This window comes from Bos taurus, chromosome 11 (genome assembly GCF_002263795.3).
Source record: "Bos taurus isolate L1 Dominette 01449 registration number 42190680 breed Hereford chromosome 11, ARS-UCD2.0, whole genome shotgun sequence".
Lineage (NCBI taxonomy): Eukaryota > Metazoa > Chordata > Mammalia > Artiodactyla > Bovidae > Bos > Bos taurus.
In genome coordinates, this window is record NC_037338.1 from 25777995 (window position 1) to 25794553 (window position 16559).

At 38.6% G+C, this 16559-nt stretch overlaps 1 protein-coding gene across 7 annotated transcripts in view; it reads right to left on the reverse strand.

Moving 5' to 3' along the window:
• The window catches only part of THADA (THADA armadillo repeat containing), a 335311-nt gene that overhangs the window by 263633 nt on the left and 55119 nt on the right, over window positions 1-16559 (reverse strand). For all 7 annotated transcript variants that reach the window (XR_009496408.1, XM_015473463.3, XM_024999384.2 and 4 more), the window contains one exon: window positions 7570-7679. Coding sequence is in view for 6 of the 7 variants with exons in the window: in XM_015473463.3 (XP_015328949.1) it covers window positions 7570-7679 (110 nt within the window). In the remaining variant the exon portion in view is untranslated. The remainder of the gene's footprint in view (window positions 1-7569; window positions 7680-16559) is intronic.

The window sequence follows — 16559 nt, forward strand, 5'->3', positions numbered from 1 at the left end:
AAACCCATAAGGTTCCTCAATGGTGAAGTCACTGTGCTGTGCAGAGAAAAAAACAACAGCCCAACCTAGACCTCTGACTATTCAATGAAGCTTCTGTCTACTCCCCAGCAAGGAAAGATTACTTCACAAGGAAGTGATTTCAAAACTCCAGAGTTGCTGCTGTTTATGATAATGAAGCAATTGAAAGGTAAAAATGGAACCATGCAAAGCTCCCAAGAACAATGCGACCAACTCTAGTTGTTTGTTTTGGTTCCCAAGAATGCCCAAGAATGAAAATCCAGGGAAAGGTCCTTGAGTAAAGCGGTCCATGGCTGTCTGTGCCAGCCCCATGCGTTCACCAGCCCCAGCCATGGGGAATTCCAAGCCTGCTTTGGTTAGCTAGTGCCTCTCCACTAAAACAGCTGACATCTGCTTTGTCTGAGGCTCTTTTGTTTTACTTCACTCCAGCGTCAAGTTAATGCAAAATACACAGTGTCTTTAATCTCTGAGTACATCATAAAAATTGTAACTTTCTTACAAGGGATTCAAGGTTCTTCATAAGCCAGTCTCACTAAATGTTATTAATCCACAAAAGACTCCTAAGAGATTGGTTTACCACTTTGAAGGAAGTTTACTAAAAATGTATCCAACATCCCTCAATCTTTCATACCCCAAATCCCCAGACTTTCCCAATCAGAAACTAGTAAGCAGCACTGTACTATGAGTAGAATGGAAATCGAAAAAGGCCTTAGAAAGCTGAATTCTCTTCCTTTATCAAAGGTGACACAGCAGCCTAGAGAGGTTTTCATGGCTTTGCTAGTGTCAACAGAGCTGGTAGGCAGAACTCAGCTCTAACTCATACCTCAATATTCTTTCCTCTACACTCTGAGGGAGGTGGTGGTTAAGGATGGGGATGTGGAAGGAAATCAGATCATTCTGCTTTTCCTGTTTATCAGTCAAGAAATAGTAGAAATTAAAAGAAATAAAATTAAAAGGCTGACAGGAAAGAGACAAGAGAGTCTGGATTTGGTTTGGTTTTTCTATGCTAAGTGCTATAGCCCAAGTCACAAGAGTCGGACACGACTGAGTGACTAACACTTTCATAGCTTGAGTCTCTACCAAAAGTAACAGAAATGAACAGGCCAGTCCATGGCTGCTTTTTAGGTCTTTGTGTTGTCTTGAGAAGATCACTGAAGCAAATTATTCTTCCATAAACAGATTAGTCCAATTTCTATCCACAAAGCTATCTCACTGGTAGTGGGTAAGGATTCTAAGATAAGCATAAAACCCAGACTGAAATCAAATTACACATGCTGTATACCCAACTAATTGGTCATTAGACTATTTTGTGCCAATAAATCAGGTCCCCTGACTACACAGTGGCTTTCCAATGGTTTATCCATCCACCTAAGGACAGTAACAGAGAGCTATTTTTTGTCAAGTTCTGATTAGTTATATTATGATTGTTAATTGAGAAATGTTACCTTCATTTCCTCAGACTTTTTCTGTAGGGTTATTTTTCCTAATTTAGAGATTTTTCCAAGCTCCTATTATTTCATAAGCTAAATTCTCCAATTCTCCACTCCATTCATTCTTCAGTCAAGTACTGTTTATTATTTCAAGGTTCATGTTTATTATTTCAATTAAATTAAACAGTGACAGATGGGCAGGAAGGTTGTGGGCATGTACATGCACATTTTAAAAAGGGAACACAGCCTTGAAGCATGGAGAAATTTTAAGCCTGAAAAACGATTTGCCCAAATGAGATCCAGTGAGAAAGCTACATATCAACAGAAGCCATCTTAACCTCCCTCTCCACCATCAAATATTGTCGAGGTTTACTGCAGGCTAAAACATCAGGGGCTACTGTAAAGCCTCAGCTGTAGGCACAGGCAATGACAACAATGGCCAAATAGAAATTAAATTACCAGTCGGCCAGCCATGAGGAGAAGGGCAAGATACGGTGGATTTAAAAAAAAAGTGGTTAGATAAATGTGGATTTTAAAAAAAAGTGGTTAGATAAATGTAACAAATTGTTGGTTCTCTTATTTAATGTAACCATTCCCTGAGATCAAGAAGGAAAAAATTAATATTAACAACTCTGGGATCTTACTAAAAAAGCTGAGATAGAAGCTATTCACTAAGAATAAGATCCATCTGTTACTGAGTCTAAAATCACTGAGAATTATTATCAGAACTTTAAAAAAAATGAGTATTCAAAGTTCCAGAAAGAAGGTAACATCTTTTGCAACTGTGGGGTGGACTTAAAAATAGAAATTCAAGGATCACAAGTCAAAGACACAAAGATTTAGATTTTAAACATTAAGACATTCTAAAAATATTTTTAAAAACAGAAAAAACTCATTAAGACATTCTAGTTTTCCTCAAATCCTTCTAATCTACTATAGAAATGGCAGATTTAAAGGATTTTTTTACCTATATAAAGTATTAATATGGCTTCCAAGAGTGTATGACCACTTAATTTGTTCTTCTTTAATTATTGAAACATGTATAATATCATCTATGAAACAAGTCGCCCGTCCACATTCGATGCACGATACTGGATGCTTGGGGCTGGTGCACTGGGACGACCCAGAGGGATGGTACAGGGAGGGAGGAGGAAGGAGGGTTCAGGATGGAGAACACATGTATGTATACCTGTGGTGGATTCATGTTGATATATGGCAAACCAATACAATATTGTAAAGTTAAAAAATAAAATAAAATACAAAAAAAAATTTTCAAATAAAAACCATAGGATACTCAGAAATGCCAAAGGAGATGAAGATAAGGCTGAGAGATTATATATATATTTTTTAATTTAGCATTGAATGACTTTTCCCCAAACCTGTACATTATGTTCTACATTTATTTCTTGCTCAATTGCATATTCTTTAGAGACTTGATCTTTCAGTCTCCAGTAGAGTGAAATTATTTTTTATTATTATATTCCAAAGGTGTATAAGAAGTTTTCTGTTGAATTTGAATTGTAGTAGTTATAATTAATTCATGAAAGTTGAAAAACATATAAAAATGACTTCTGTCCACCATAATTGATGTCCATACGTCAGCACTAGCATTCTATGACAAAAATCGCTAAATGTCAGCAGTTCAGTTTTTCAGGCCAATAATGTGAAACTGATTGTAATTAGTGCAGTAAATATTCACGGATTAAGCTACATTTCAATAAGCAGAGCAACTCAAAAAAATGAAGAGCAAGACAATATCAAGTACTCATGAACCTTCCTTCTAGATTTAGAATTACAGAACAATTTAATCCCCTTAAGAGTTAAGCTTTTAATTTCTGGTTGAATAAATGAAAGCTAGATTCCCTGGTGTAGTGCTCTAGTTTAGGATTCTGTTCATTTTCATTGAAAGAATAACCTGAAATACTAAAATGACAGCACATAAATAAGCATATACAAATTTCATCAGAAACCTGAATTTACAGTTGTAACTTTAATGCATTTAACCACTAATCAAATGCTTAAGCAGGGAATTATGTGTAGGAAGGTGGTTATTTTTTTTTAAAGTATATGAATATTTCATCAAATTTAAAACAGAAAGCACCATATAACAAATCAGATTCTTAGAATCTGAGAAAATTAACTCAACATATTAAGTGTGTGTGTGTGTGTATGTGTGTGTGTGCAAGTGCTGCTTTCAAAAAATTCCCAGAAAAAGAACAGTGTCTCCCACTCCTATTTATTCTTAGATGATTGTTTAATGGTGAAGTCAGTTTACATTTGAAGACCTTCTGAATAATCTTATTAAAAACCAATTCAAACAATGTGGCTCATGTTTAACTCTTCGGTTATTTGCCCATTAATCTCTTTAAGTGCTTGCTTCCTTCACACAGCTGTAGTTCAAGAGGTGGCCAGCAGTTGGCCTCCATTTCAGTGGATTTTCATGAAAGTCCAGATTTCTTTCTGCAAACTTTAAAAATGCTGTATGCCTAAATAACTTTTTCATAACTTAAAAGCTTTCAAAAGGATCCAAAAGAAACATATTTTTCTTTTAAAAATAAAAACCAAACAAAAGGAAGCCACACATACTGCAAAGATGTTCTCTGTAAAACATTCTGTTCAGCAGATCTGAGATGTCTCCAAAGGGATCAAGAACCACTTGGTTTGGAAGCAACAGTTGGGAACTCATAACAGGTTGGTTAAAAGCCAATGGTAACAGCCATGAGGAGCTCTTCAATGCAGATTAGGGGTGGCTGCAATACTAAGCACTGGGCCTTGCCTTGTCTTCCTACTCCATTTATTTGGAATGCCTTCAATTGTACTTTCAACTACACAATACAGTTGTTGAAAAGCCTCTGTCCCTGGTCTTCTGTTCTTTTCTCCTTTTAAGTTTTTCCCTAAAGACTGCAATCATACTATGATATTTATGAAGAGAGCTCAGAAGATTATCTCCGTTTCTGTAATATCACCCAAACTAATCCATCTCCCAGTTATGACTTAAATATTTTCACCAGGTTATGCCACCATCATCTCACACTCAACACATACAAAACAAACTTAGTCATCTTTATCAAACGAATCCCCTCTTTCAGTCCCCTTGCCTTTGTTAACATCAATTCCACTTTTCTGGTCACTAGGAATTAAAGCACAGGAACAGTCATGGACTCCCTGGGGACCTTCATTACACACATTCTGTTTGCATCACATGGCAGATTGCATTCTTCAAAGATGGCCACCACTGTATCTCCCATCCAAATGTATTTCTACAATATGATCTTGCCACTTTACCATCAAATGGTAAAGTTTAAGTCTAATGCCCCTCCCCTTGAATCCAACTGGCTTTAAGACTCACTTAGAACCAAAACTTGCCTGGAAAATCCCATGGACGGAGGAGCCTGATAGGCTGCAGTCCATGGGGTCGCTAAGAGTCAGACACGACTGAGCGACTTCACTTTCACTTTTTGCTTTCATGCATTGGAGAAGGAAATGGCAACCCACTCCAGTGTTCTTGCCTGGAGAATCCCAGGGACGGGGGAGCCTGGTGGGCTGCTGTCTATGGGGTCACACAGAGTCGGCCACGACTGAAGCGACTTAGCATAGAACCAAAACAATGTACCTGAAGTAAAGCTATGAGACTTCCAAGGCCAGGTCAGAAAGCACCATGCAGTTTCTTCCTGGTTCTCTTGGAAACCTCTCTCTAGAGGAAGCCAGCTGCCATAGAAGAATTTCAGCTACCCTACGACTGCCATGCTGAAAGGCCACATGCACTCCAAATGAGGCCCTATCTTCTAGTTATCCCACCAAGGTGCCATAATGTGAATAAGTCTGTCTTGGATCCTCCTGACCAGTTCATCTGTCAGCTGAATACCACCAACTGAATTCAGTAAATACCCCAAGGAGAAGAATCACTCAGGTATGTACTGCCCTAATTCTTGATGCATAAAATCATAAAATAAGAGATGTCCACGGCTTCCCTTCTAAGCATTCAAAATGTCATGTGTAGAGTTGTTACTACATGGGGCTAAACATTAATCGAGATGTCACTTCTTTCCCTCCATTCCTAGAGCCATCATCAAAGCTTGTATCACCTCTGCTCTAGATTATTAATAGCTGATGCCAGGCTCTCCTCACTACTATCTGTCATTACAATCTATCTAACCTAACATTTGCAACTGAAAAACTACTTTGAGGTACCAACACCATAACCAACATCAGTCTCATAATGTTTTACACTTGTAGAAAACTTTATAATGCAAAAGGATCTTCATAAATATCTATTTTACTTGATCCATATAAGAAAGACCAGAGAGATCTGTCAATAGAGCAAATATTCTCTTCCTTACTTTATAAAGAGACCAGAGGCTGAGGAGATTCAATTTTATACAATCTCACTGCCAGCAGAACTAAGACCTCGTGTCATAGATCATTGCTAGTTCTCTATTCTACTTGCCTCCTGAGATCTGTTTCAGATTAAGAAAATGTTCAGTGCCTCTTTCCATCCCAACTATAGCGACTCTGCTTTCTAGGCATCCATAATAAGGCTTTTTCTATTCAACTGGATGTTATTGCCTAGTAACTCTACCACTACTGCAACAATCAGGCTGGCTCACTTACTCACCTAACAATCTGTCAGGCTGATTATAGCCTCTCAGTATTTACTTACAAAGTCTCCTCCTTTCTCCTCCTATCTACTTAAACCTTACTCATGTGTTAGCACAAATTCTGCCTCCTCCATTAAGCCCTACTAGCCCATCCCTGTTGCTTTCTCTCTGCTATTCCTACAGAATTTGCAAATTTCGCCCAAATTTTGACAATTTTATTGGATCATCTTGTTCAAGTGTCTTGGTCTCACTTTCCAGGCTCGTATTCAGCTAATACATATCCATACAGACAGCAATGCTGGGTGCTCACAGCCACTGTCTGTTCTGACCAGTCAGTGCCCATGACATACCATTTGTTAAATATTTTGAATTTCATCCCTGCTTATTTCTCCAACTAAACCATAAGCTCTTTGAGAGCAAGAAGCTTGTCTCATAAAGAAGTATTTCAGCCTCCAAACCAAGCATAGGACTAAACACACAGCTAGTGTTCAATACATACATTTGCTAATTGATTTGAAGGGAGTGAAGTGGATTGTGCTGTGAGAAAAAAATATTCTTAAGTCATCTCTACACTGGAAAGAAAGAGTTGCAAAGATAATAAAATATTTTCAAGATCAGCAATTTAATGTCAGGGACATTTAAAAATGTATCATTTAAAGATATTCTGTGCAGCTCATAACTGTAGAAATGTTTTATAAATGTTTTTACCAGGAGTGTGAAAAAGTGTTTCAAAAATATTCAAGGAGTAGATGTCTTAAAGGCCCAAAATAAAATGTTTGCTGAGGCTACAAGGCTGGCAGAACTCTGCTTCATTTCAAAAAGTTTCCAGGCAATGGAAATGTTTTCTTGGAAAATACTACCTTTATTTAGAGAACACTTGCCATGAACACTTAGTCATTAAGTAATTTAAGGTTTCCTCACAAGCTCTTTGGAGGAAATCTATTATATGAATGAATGAAATTATCAGCCAGCACCTATAATGTAAAAAAAAAAAAATACATTTGGCTAAATATATGAAATCTACCTGAGTATTTTTCCAAGTAAGTGGGAAAATCTTTTATATTTTTTGGTCTATTTACTGTTCTTTTACATTTTTCTACAAGATAAAATTACGAATAAAAACACAAAATCCTTAAGTGTTTCTCTGTCTGTAATGCACACAAATCCAAAAAACTGGAGGGCTTATTTTATTCCACAAGCCAAGTAATTTTCAAACAGACAAAACAGTGATTTCATTCAATGAAAATAAATGTTAAACTTCAAAGCTATTTTTAGTAAGATCTTTGAGTTTGTGTCAAATCACCTTTCAATAAGAGAGCAACTCGGTTTGGACATTTCACTCCATCATCTGCAGTAAATCATACGGTGAAACCTAAGAAAACAATTTCTTCCAAGAGTTTTGAAGCCAACTAAGTCTTACTCTTTTAAACATCAAAAGACATAGCTAAATTCTACTTCAAGCACATGGCTTGTACATGTGGTCTTTTTAAAACGTACACAAAGGGATATTTGCTTTGTTTTACCTGTTTAGGATTTCAGTGAGTTTCACAAAGCCAGTGTAAGCCAGTTCAAATGCTCCTCTGTGCCTGGACTGTAAAAGGTGTTGTTTAAAGTAATCTCCTATTTCTTTTACCTTCAAAACAAAATCAAAAAATAAATATTCAACTTAAGTTTACACTGACAGGTGTATTTATGTCCGTAACCACTTAGAACTCAGGTCTAGATGTCTGTTTAGCACCTACTATGCAACAGTTAATATTTTAAGCATTTTGACACCATCACAATTGATTCTCACAATGAAGCCATGAAAGAAGCACTATTATTATCTCCACTTTACGATGGGGAAAAAGGAGGTCCAGAAAGACCAAGTAACTTATTCAAGGTCACACAGCAAGTCGATGGTAAAAACAGTGCATAAACCTAGGCAATTTGGCTCCAGAGCTGACCAAGGTTTAACAGCTACGCTAGACCTGCCTCCCTATGCCAGCTTCACAGACCTTGCTGTTTTCTCTGTTAGCTCATAGCATTCAATACCAACAGCAAATCACAAAAAGTGACAACCTTCACTCACCCAGGTCTAGGTGAAATAATTACCTATTTTTTCTCTCTTCAAAAAAATTTTTTTTCTATTATGACTAAAATATACATAAATTTTACCATTTTAACCATTCTTGGGTCTACAGTTCAGTAGACCCAGGGCATTCAGTATATTCACTTTGCTGCACAACCACCATCTATCTACAGAATTTTTCATCTTCCCAAACTAAAACTCCAACCTACTAAACAATATTTTCCAAAAATTACCTTTTTATACACACACACACACACACACACACACACACACAAACGTTAATGGCCATGCAAGATTTAGGGCAAAGGGCACCCTGAAAACTGACAGGCTTCACTCTGAGTCAGAAGCATGGAGCTTTCCAGTATGCGACCCAATCACTTTTCTACATGCTGCCTTTCTCCATGCAAGTTTAAACAATTAACAAAATGACAATATATTTTAAAGAAGACATAACTGACAGTTAGTTGCTGATGAGGTTCTGCACAGCATGAACTGTTAATGAGTGGGTTGACTGTACTTTTATACCATAAGATTTGGTAGCTGATCAGCTTTAGAAAATCAAGATTCTGTATATAACCTCAGTACCTCTTGATCCAGGTCTTCCCAGCAGGTCACAGAATGGTGAAAAAGGAAGCTTACCCCAAATAGCTCACACATGTTTATTCAGAAACAACTTCTACCCTAGTACAGTGACTGGTGTTCTGCACACATTAGAGATGATAAACAGCAGAAAAAGCCGTTGAACATGTGACCATGGGCAACTGCTTCAGTCTCCTCATCTATAAACTGGGAATAATAACAGCACTTGCCTCATAGATTGTGCAGAGAAGGCAGTGGCAACCCACTCCAGTACTCTTGCCTGGAAAATCCCATGGATGGAGGAGCCTGGTGGGCTACAGTCCATGGGGTTGCTAAGAGTTGGGCACGACTGAGCGACTTTACTTTCACTTTTCACTTTCATGCACTGGAGAAGGAAATGGCAACCCACTCCAGTATTCTTGCCTGGAGAATCCCAGGGACAGAGGAGCCTGGTGGGCTGCCATCTATGGGGTCGCACAGAGTCAGACACGACTGAAGTGATTTAGCAGCAGTAGCAGCATAGATTGTGTATTAAAGTGAGTTAATAAATTTAAAAGCTCAGCATAGGCCCTTAACTTATAAACCCATTCAGTTCAACTTGAGCTCCATATGGGCTTCCAAACAGAGAAAAGGCAAAGCCATATTCTAAACTCAAAATATATATAATTATAGAAAGATGGGTGATACATTTAGAGATATAAGAATCAGACATGAGGTCAAGAAAGAACCAAAGAAGCAGGCTACAACAGAAGTTTTAAATCTATTTAAGTTTAAAACACTTCAATATCATCAAAGAGTGGCATGTCGTGCTCTTCAGCTAAAGTTTTCAGGTGAAGATCTGATGATACCCCTAATTTTTAATATTTTTGATAAGCTACATACTACTAGTTGTCACCTGGAGAAGGGAAAGGCTACCCACTCCAGTATTCTGGCCTGGAGAATTCCATGGACTGTATAGTCCATGGGGTCGCAAAGAGTCAGACATGACTGAGTGACTTTCACTAGTTGTCAGGGTAAGCCTTACCCTTTTACCTTCAATATGTAATTTCAGAGTATATTTTGAACAGAATTATCAAGCACTAATTCTGCATTTAACCCCCAAGACAGACCTGTAGCTCCATAACCTTACAAAATAGGACTGAAAGAAACATCAGTTACTTAACTGGTTATGACCATCACTTCCATTACTTGAAAAACTAAAGATTTCTAAGAAGGTGTTTTAAGGCACAAAAAATAAAAACAGGAAGTCATAGAGATGGGGTCTCTCCATATCCTGAATTTTTTTAATATTAAAGATATTAAAACATACTTCACGAAAACGAATGTTCCCGGTAAAGTGCTTCTCTGTGGATTTACAATCTAGTTCTCAAACAAAGATCAGATGTTCCTTGCTTCCTTTACCTTAATTCCCTTTAAAGGGGCCCAAACCAAAAAGCATATAATAAAATCAAAGACCTCAAAGTGAATGAGACAAGTAGATGGTCTCTCTTCTCAACCCTACTGGCCTCAGAAAACAGTATGAGTTTCTAAAGATATATGTGAGAAGTAGACAGTTTTTCTTATTTCAATTTGCACTTTATTTCCCAACAAACCTACCTAGGTAATATCAAGGCTTAATATGAATTTTTCCCTTTAAAGAGAGTATATTTCTATTCATCAGATAGTAAGTACTTCTTTAGCACTCTGTCAAATGCTCAGGAGCTAGCTCAGTTTTGGGTAGACAAAGAACAAAACAAGACGTCTGTCCTCAGAAGGCTTTCAGTTCAGAGAAAACCAATATGCTGGATGGTACCTATCAGGAGCTTAACTGCACTACGAAATGAAAGTTCTTTTTACATTGAAATAAATTATTACAGTAAGATTAATGGCTTGATGTGAAGAACTGACCCGCTGGAAAAGATCCTGATGCTGGGAAAGACTGAAGGACGAAAGAGGATGAGATGGTTGGATGGCATCGATGGACATGAGTTTGAGCAGGCTCTGGGAGTTGTTGATGGGCAGGGAAGGCTGGTGTGCTGCAGTCCATGGGGTCGCAAAGAGCTGGACAGGACTGAGCGACTGAACTGAACTGAAGATTAGTGGCTAGACCTTAAACAGGTTATACTTGGGTGAATCAATATGGAAAAAGATAACTAACATAAGAAACAGCTGGGATATTAGAATGAATGAACAAACACTTATTAAGTACCTGTTACCTCCCAGATACTTCATGGGGTCTTTTTATATGAATGAACACAGACTATACAGGAGATTGATAGCAGACCTAGCTGAATGGCCTCAAGGTTTCATGCTAGAAAACAGTGGAAGAAGACAGGGTTGCAAGGTAGGGATGTACCTATCACACAAGGAGTGGGAGGGGTCAACCTGGCAACATGGTCCATGAGTAGCTGGACAAGGAAAAGGAGCCATGCCTTCCCTTGGATGAACAGAGTACAGGGAACGTATTTAACTCTGCAGAAACTTACAACAATAGTAGAATCAAAAAATAATTTTTTAATTTAATTAAAACAATGAAACAGTCCTCTGAAAATTCAAGTTGATTGTCTTTTAATCTATTTGCTGCTAATCTCCTATTTAAAGTTCACAAAAACATTTCTTTCTTTTTTATTTATGTTTTTTTTCACTGTGCTGGGTCTTCGTTACTACACGGGCTTTCCTCTAGTTGCAGGGAGCTGGAGCTAGTGCACCAGCTTCTCACTGCAGTGGCTTCTTTTGTTGCAGAGTACAGGCTCTAGGGCACGCAGGCTTCATCGGTTGTGGCTCCCAGGCTTTAGAGCACAGGCTCAATAATCATGGCATATGGGCTTAGCTGCTCCATGGCATGTGGGATCTTACCAGACCGGGGTCAAACCTGTGTCTCCTGCAGTGCAGGAGGATTCTTTACCACTGAGCCACCAAGAAAGCCTCAAAACACTTCTTTTCTCATGGATGATGTCTTTATAAAACATTTTCTTAATAAATAATACATATCTTAGACTTTTTGAAAGGGAATTAAAGTATCAATAAAAATTTTTTCAAAGGCCACTTATTTCTAGTCTTAAAATTAAATTCTAGTCACTAGCTCTTTGGGGGATGGTTTTGGTCACCAATGAAAAGCTATGATAAACCTAGACAGTGTGTTTAAAAGGATAGACATCACTTTGCCAACAAAGGTCCATATAGTCAAAGCTATGGTTTTTCCAATAGTCCTGTATGGATGTGAGAGTTGGATCATAAAGAAGGCTGAGTGCCAAAGAACTGATGCTTTTGAACTGTGGTGCTGGAGAAGACTCTTGAGAGTCCCTTGGACAGCAAGGAGGTCAAAACAGTCAATCCTAAAGGAAATCAACCCTGAATATTCATTGAGAGGACTGATGGCTAAAACTGAAGCTCCAATACTTTGGCCACCTGAGGCAAACAGCCAACTCACTGGAAAAGACCCTGATGCTGGGAAAGATTGAAGGCAGGAAGAGAGGGGGATGACAGAGGAGGAGATGGCTGGATTGCATCACTGACTCAATGGACCTGAATTTGAGCAAACTGTGGGAGATAGGGAAGGACAGGGAAGCCTGATGTGCTGCAATCCATGGGGTAGCAAAAAGTCGGACACAACTTAGTGATGAACAACACTATCTTTTAAAGTTTAGTATATTCTGGTTCTAACTTTCCATAAAACCTACTTCTATAGACAAATTAACATGCTTTATGGATTTACAGGGTGTAAATTTCCACAGGGGACATGCCACGTCTCTAGGCACCTATAATTTAACTACGGACTAAACAGAGGAGCAACATAAATGTTCATCTAAAGCATGAACTCCACAAAGGACAAATGTAAACACATTTTTCATTTGTTCTTTAAATAGTAGAGAGAAATACAATAAAAAACAAAAAGCTAATTCCCTTCACTACAAGTTAGAAAGGCCAAAACAGATTCAAGTATATAGGTGGGACATTTCTACAAAGAGCATGTGCAGTGGTCAAGATCTGGGATTCTGGAGACAAGAAGTCTGGGTTTAGGAGCCCTACTCAGCTTCCTTATCAATACAAGCTAATTATGTAACAGAGTTCCCTGCTCTGTGAAATGGGGATAAAACTAGAAGCTACTTCACAGGATTATTCTAAGAAATAAATGAGATTATGCATATAAGCATTTAGCAGAGTACCTGGCAGAGAGTAGCAAGCAATATTGCTAAATGTCAATTTTTGTTTTTATTTTGTGTCATGAGGTAGTGAGACTTAATCCCTAAAACCTTAATTAATTTCCCTAAACCTTCTCTGGTGGCTCAGATGGTAAAGAATCTGCCCGCAATGTGAGAGACCCAAGTTTGATCCCTGGGTCAGGAAGATCCCCTGAAGAAGGGAATGGCTACCCACTCTAGTATTCTTAGGGTTTCCTTGGTGGCTCAGATGGTAAAGAATCTACCTGCAATGTGGGAGACCTGGTTTCGATTCCTGGGTCCGGAAGATACCCTGGAGAAGGAAATGGCCACCCACTCCAGTATTTTTGCTGGTGGGCTACAGTCCATGGGGTCGCAAAGAGTCAGACATGACAGAGTGATTAACACACACATTCATCCAAACCTTCAATTTTACTTTAAGACACAGCCACTTCTTATAACCTTAGGGATGTCAAGAGGAATTTCTAATTCCACTTTGGTTAAATAGAATAGCTCATAAAAGTTTGTAGTATAGTCAGATAACGTTTTACACTGGACATTCTCTACCATTGTGATTTCTTACTAACACCTGGGATTTCTTCAAAGCCCAAACACTGTCCTCCTACATAATGATAACAAAGATGATGGTTTCCTGGTATTCAGGTATCCTCCCATCAGAACGTTTATTCTTTGTCTTCTGGCAAATTCTTAACCGTGTGCCACTTCAACAGTTGCCCTTCAGTCTGACTTTCTGAAATGAAATTCCGTCTTGAATCTCTTACTGCACTTCTAAGCCCTTTGAAGTCAGAGAACCACATATTATATTTCTTAATGTTGCCACAACTCATGTAGTAAGGCAGTCAATATATAGTTGACTAAATGATGTGATTCCACGCTCAACCTCACATCCCAGTAACATAACCGTGCAGCCTGCATTCAGTACAGTTCAATAAATACTTTGAACTGATTTCTAAAAACTAAACTTTGGTAGAAGAAAATACAGAAGCAATCTCTTGAAGACAGATGAATACTAATAAACATATATCCCATTTGTAGATCATTAACAAAAACTGAAACAGAGGCAAAAGGCACTGAGGAAATGTGTATGAAAATTACAACAGCATCTAAAGTAGGGGTTTTTTTAATTGCCCATGTCTAATAGTTCAAACAGGTAATTATTTTTATTCATGTGATTTCTGGGGCAATAATTACTAGAAAGGGGAAAGCAGATATTAAAAAAAAAAATTCTACCCAGAAGCTTCTTCTTAGGAATATTAGGAGAAGTATATAAAGAGATGAACTGATGGCCCAGGTACAGGGAGTTGTTTAAGAAAATCAGTGGGTACTGGGTATTCAATATCCCATGGAAAGAGGACCAACAGTGTATCAAGCAAAGCTTCCAGCTCAAAGCCCAGACAAACTAGTCAGGAAGTGGTAAGATAAGGTTGCAGCACTGCTCACTCTTTGAGGGTCTCGACTTACATCCCTCAAAGCTGGTTTTATCTCTGCCTCTCGGACAGGGACCTTATGAAAAGAACCTTTCATTTCATGATTACAGCGCAGGAGGAAGGTCAGACGTGCCTCTGAATGAACACATTTTCCTCTTGCTGAAGTCGTGGAGGACACACTGCTTCATACGCAGTCATCGAGGGAAGGCGCATTTGCTCAAAATTCAGTGGCAAGTTACCTGACTATCCACTACTTGCAAAAATCTGGTTGGCTATGGGAAGCTGAGAAAATTAAATTTAAAGAAAGATTAAATGAGCCATGCAGAACAAAGGTGGCACTGTGTCGTGCTGGAACAGAGGCTGGGAAGCAAAAGAATTGGGTTCCTATCCCAGAGTTGCCACACACCAGCTTTGTGATCTTGGGCAAACGAGGTAACATCCAAAGCCTTCAGTCTCCCCTTGTGCAAGGGAGCTGGATAATATCATCTCTGTGATCCTTCCAACGAGGAGTCTGTGAATTATATACTCAGAATTATAAACAAGCACCAGCTCCTCTCCTCGAACAGCAGCAAAAATCCCCAAATTGGAGTTTCACTACCTGCTGGCCTGTTAAAAGCATCTTTATGCATGGGGGATTGAAGTTGTCCAAGGGCTGTCAAATCAGGATGGACTTCAAGGAGCTGAGTTTCCAAAAGAAATCCAGCCCTCCATTTACATGTGAGACCTCAAATTCCCAGTTGTAATGGAATCCTATTACTTTTTCAGGAGTGAAGGGTGAGTGGGGAACAAGAAAAGCATCAGGCTGAACATCAATATTTCAGGATCTATAGAACAGCTTCCCTCATCCATTGAGAGAAAAGCAGATCATGGTTTTTATGATTCTCAGGAGTAAGAAATCCAAATTCCCAATTTTCACCTCAAACAGGGAGCATTCTGTCTGCAAGTCACCTTTATCTCTGCAGGTCTCTTGCGGTAACATTCACCTACACTGTCGATTCTTAAATCTGTAGCTCTGCCACTATGTGCCCAGAAGATCTGGTGATACTAGGGCATCTATGCCCTCGGAAGGAAGGTAGACTCCCTAGGCCTGGTCCTGCCACTCCAACGCAAACTACATTCTTCTCTGTTGTTTATATTTTTAACTCTTAAAAGTACTAAGTACATGGGAGTATGTTTAAAGGAATTTCATGGAACAAAATTTTACGTTTAAAAGCAGGAATCCTCTATAATACAAATAACATTAATTTCTTGTTGACTTTACGAGTTCATTATCTATATGCTCCCACACTTTCAGAAGCATTTTTAAATTTTTTTAGAAAAATTAAAATATTTTTAGTAAAATTGAAGGTGATCAAGATTCAAGTTTTCCAAAGAGGGCAGGGTTTCAATGTCAGAAAAATGCTATCACATACACTCTTGGTCACTCACTCAGTCAATTAAATATTTGTGGGGTTGCCATGTGAATGGCGACATGGAGAAATGACCAGACCTCATTAGAATGGAAATGAATATTTCACAGAAAAACAGGATTCTATTTCTTATTCAAGAAAACAGTTATTAGAAGAGTTCTTTGGTTTGTAACGACCTCTCTTTGTTGTTGTTGTCACATTTGGTCTATTTTACATTATTTTCCAATTTTGTATGGATGAGAGAGTTGGACTGTGAAGAAGGCTGAGCACTGAAGAATTGATGCTTTTGAACTGTGGTGTTGGAGAAGACTCTTGAAGTTCCTTGGACTGCAAGGAGATCCAACCAGTCCATTCTGAAGGAGATCAGCCCTGGGATTTCTTTGGAAGGAATGATGCTAAAGCTGAAACTCCAGTATTTTGGCCACCTCATGCGCAGAGTTGACTCATTGGAAAAGACTCTGATGCTGGGAGGGATTGGGGGCAGGAGGAGAAGGGGACGACAGAGGATGTGATGGCTGGATGGCATCACTGACTCGATGGACGTTGAGTCTGAGTTAACTCCGGGAGTTGGTGATGGACAGGGAGGCCTGGCATGCTGCGATTCATGGGGTCACAAAGAGTCGGACACGACTGAGCGACTGAACTGAACTGAGCTGAACTGAATTCCCAGTTTTAACCTGGATATCCCACATGACTTCATAAGACTTGGATGTCCTACAAAAGGTGTCAAGTCAAAATGATTTTCACAGGAAGCTTTCAGGTCTTTCTCAGTTACAGTAAAAGTAAAACAATGTTTCCCTTAATTTTCTTTTTTTAAAACACAGGCCAACAAACCCCAAAACTAGATGTTTTAACTTGTCCTTGAAA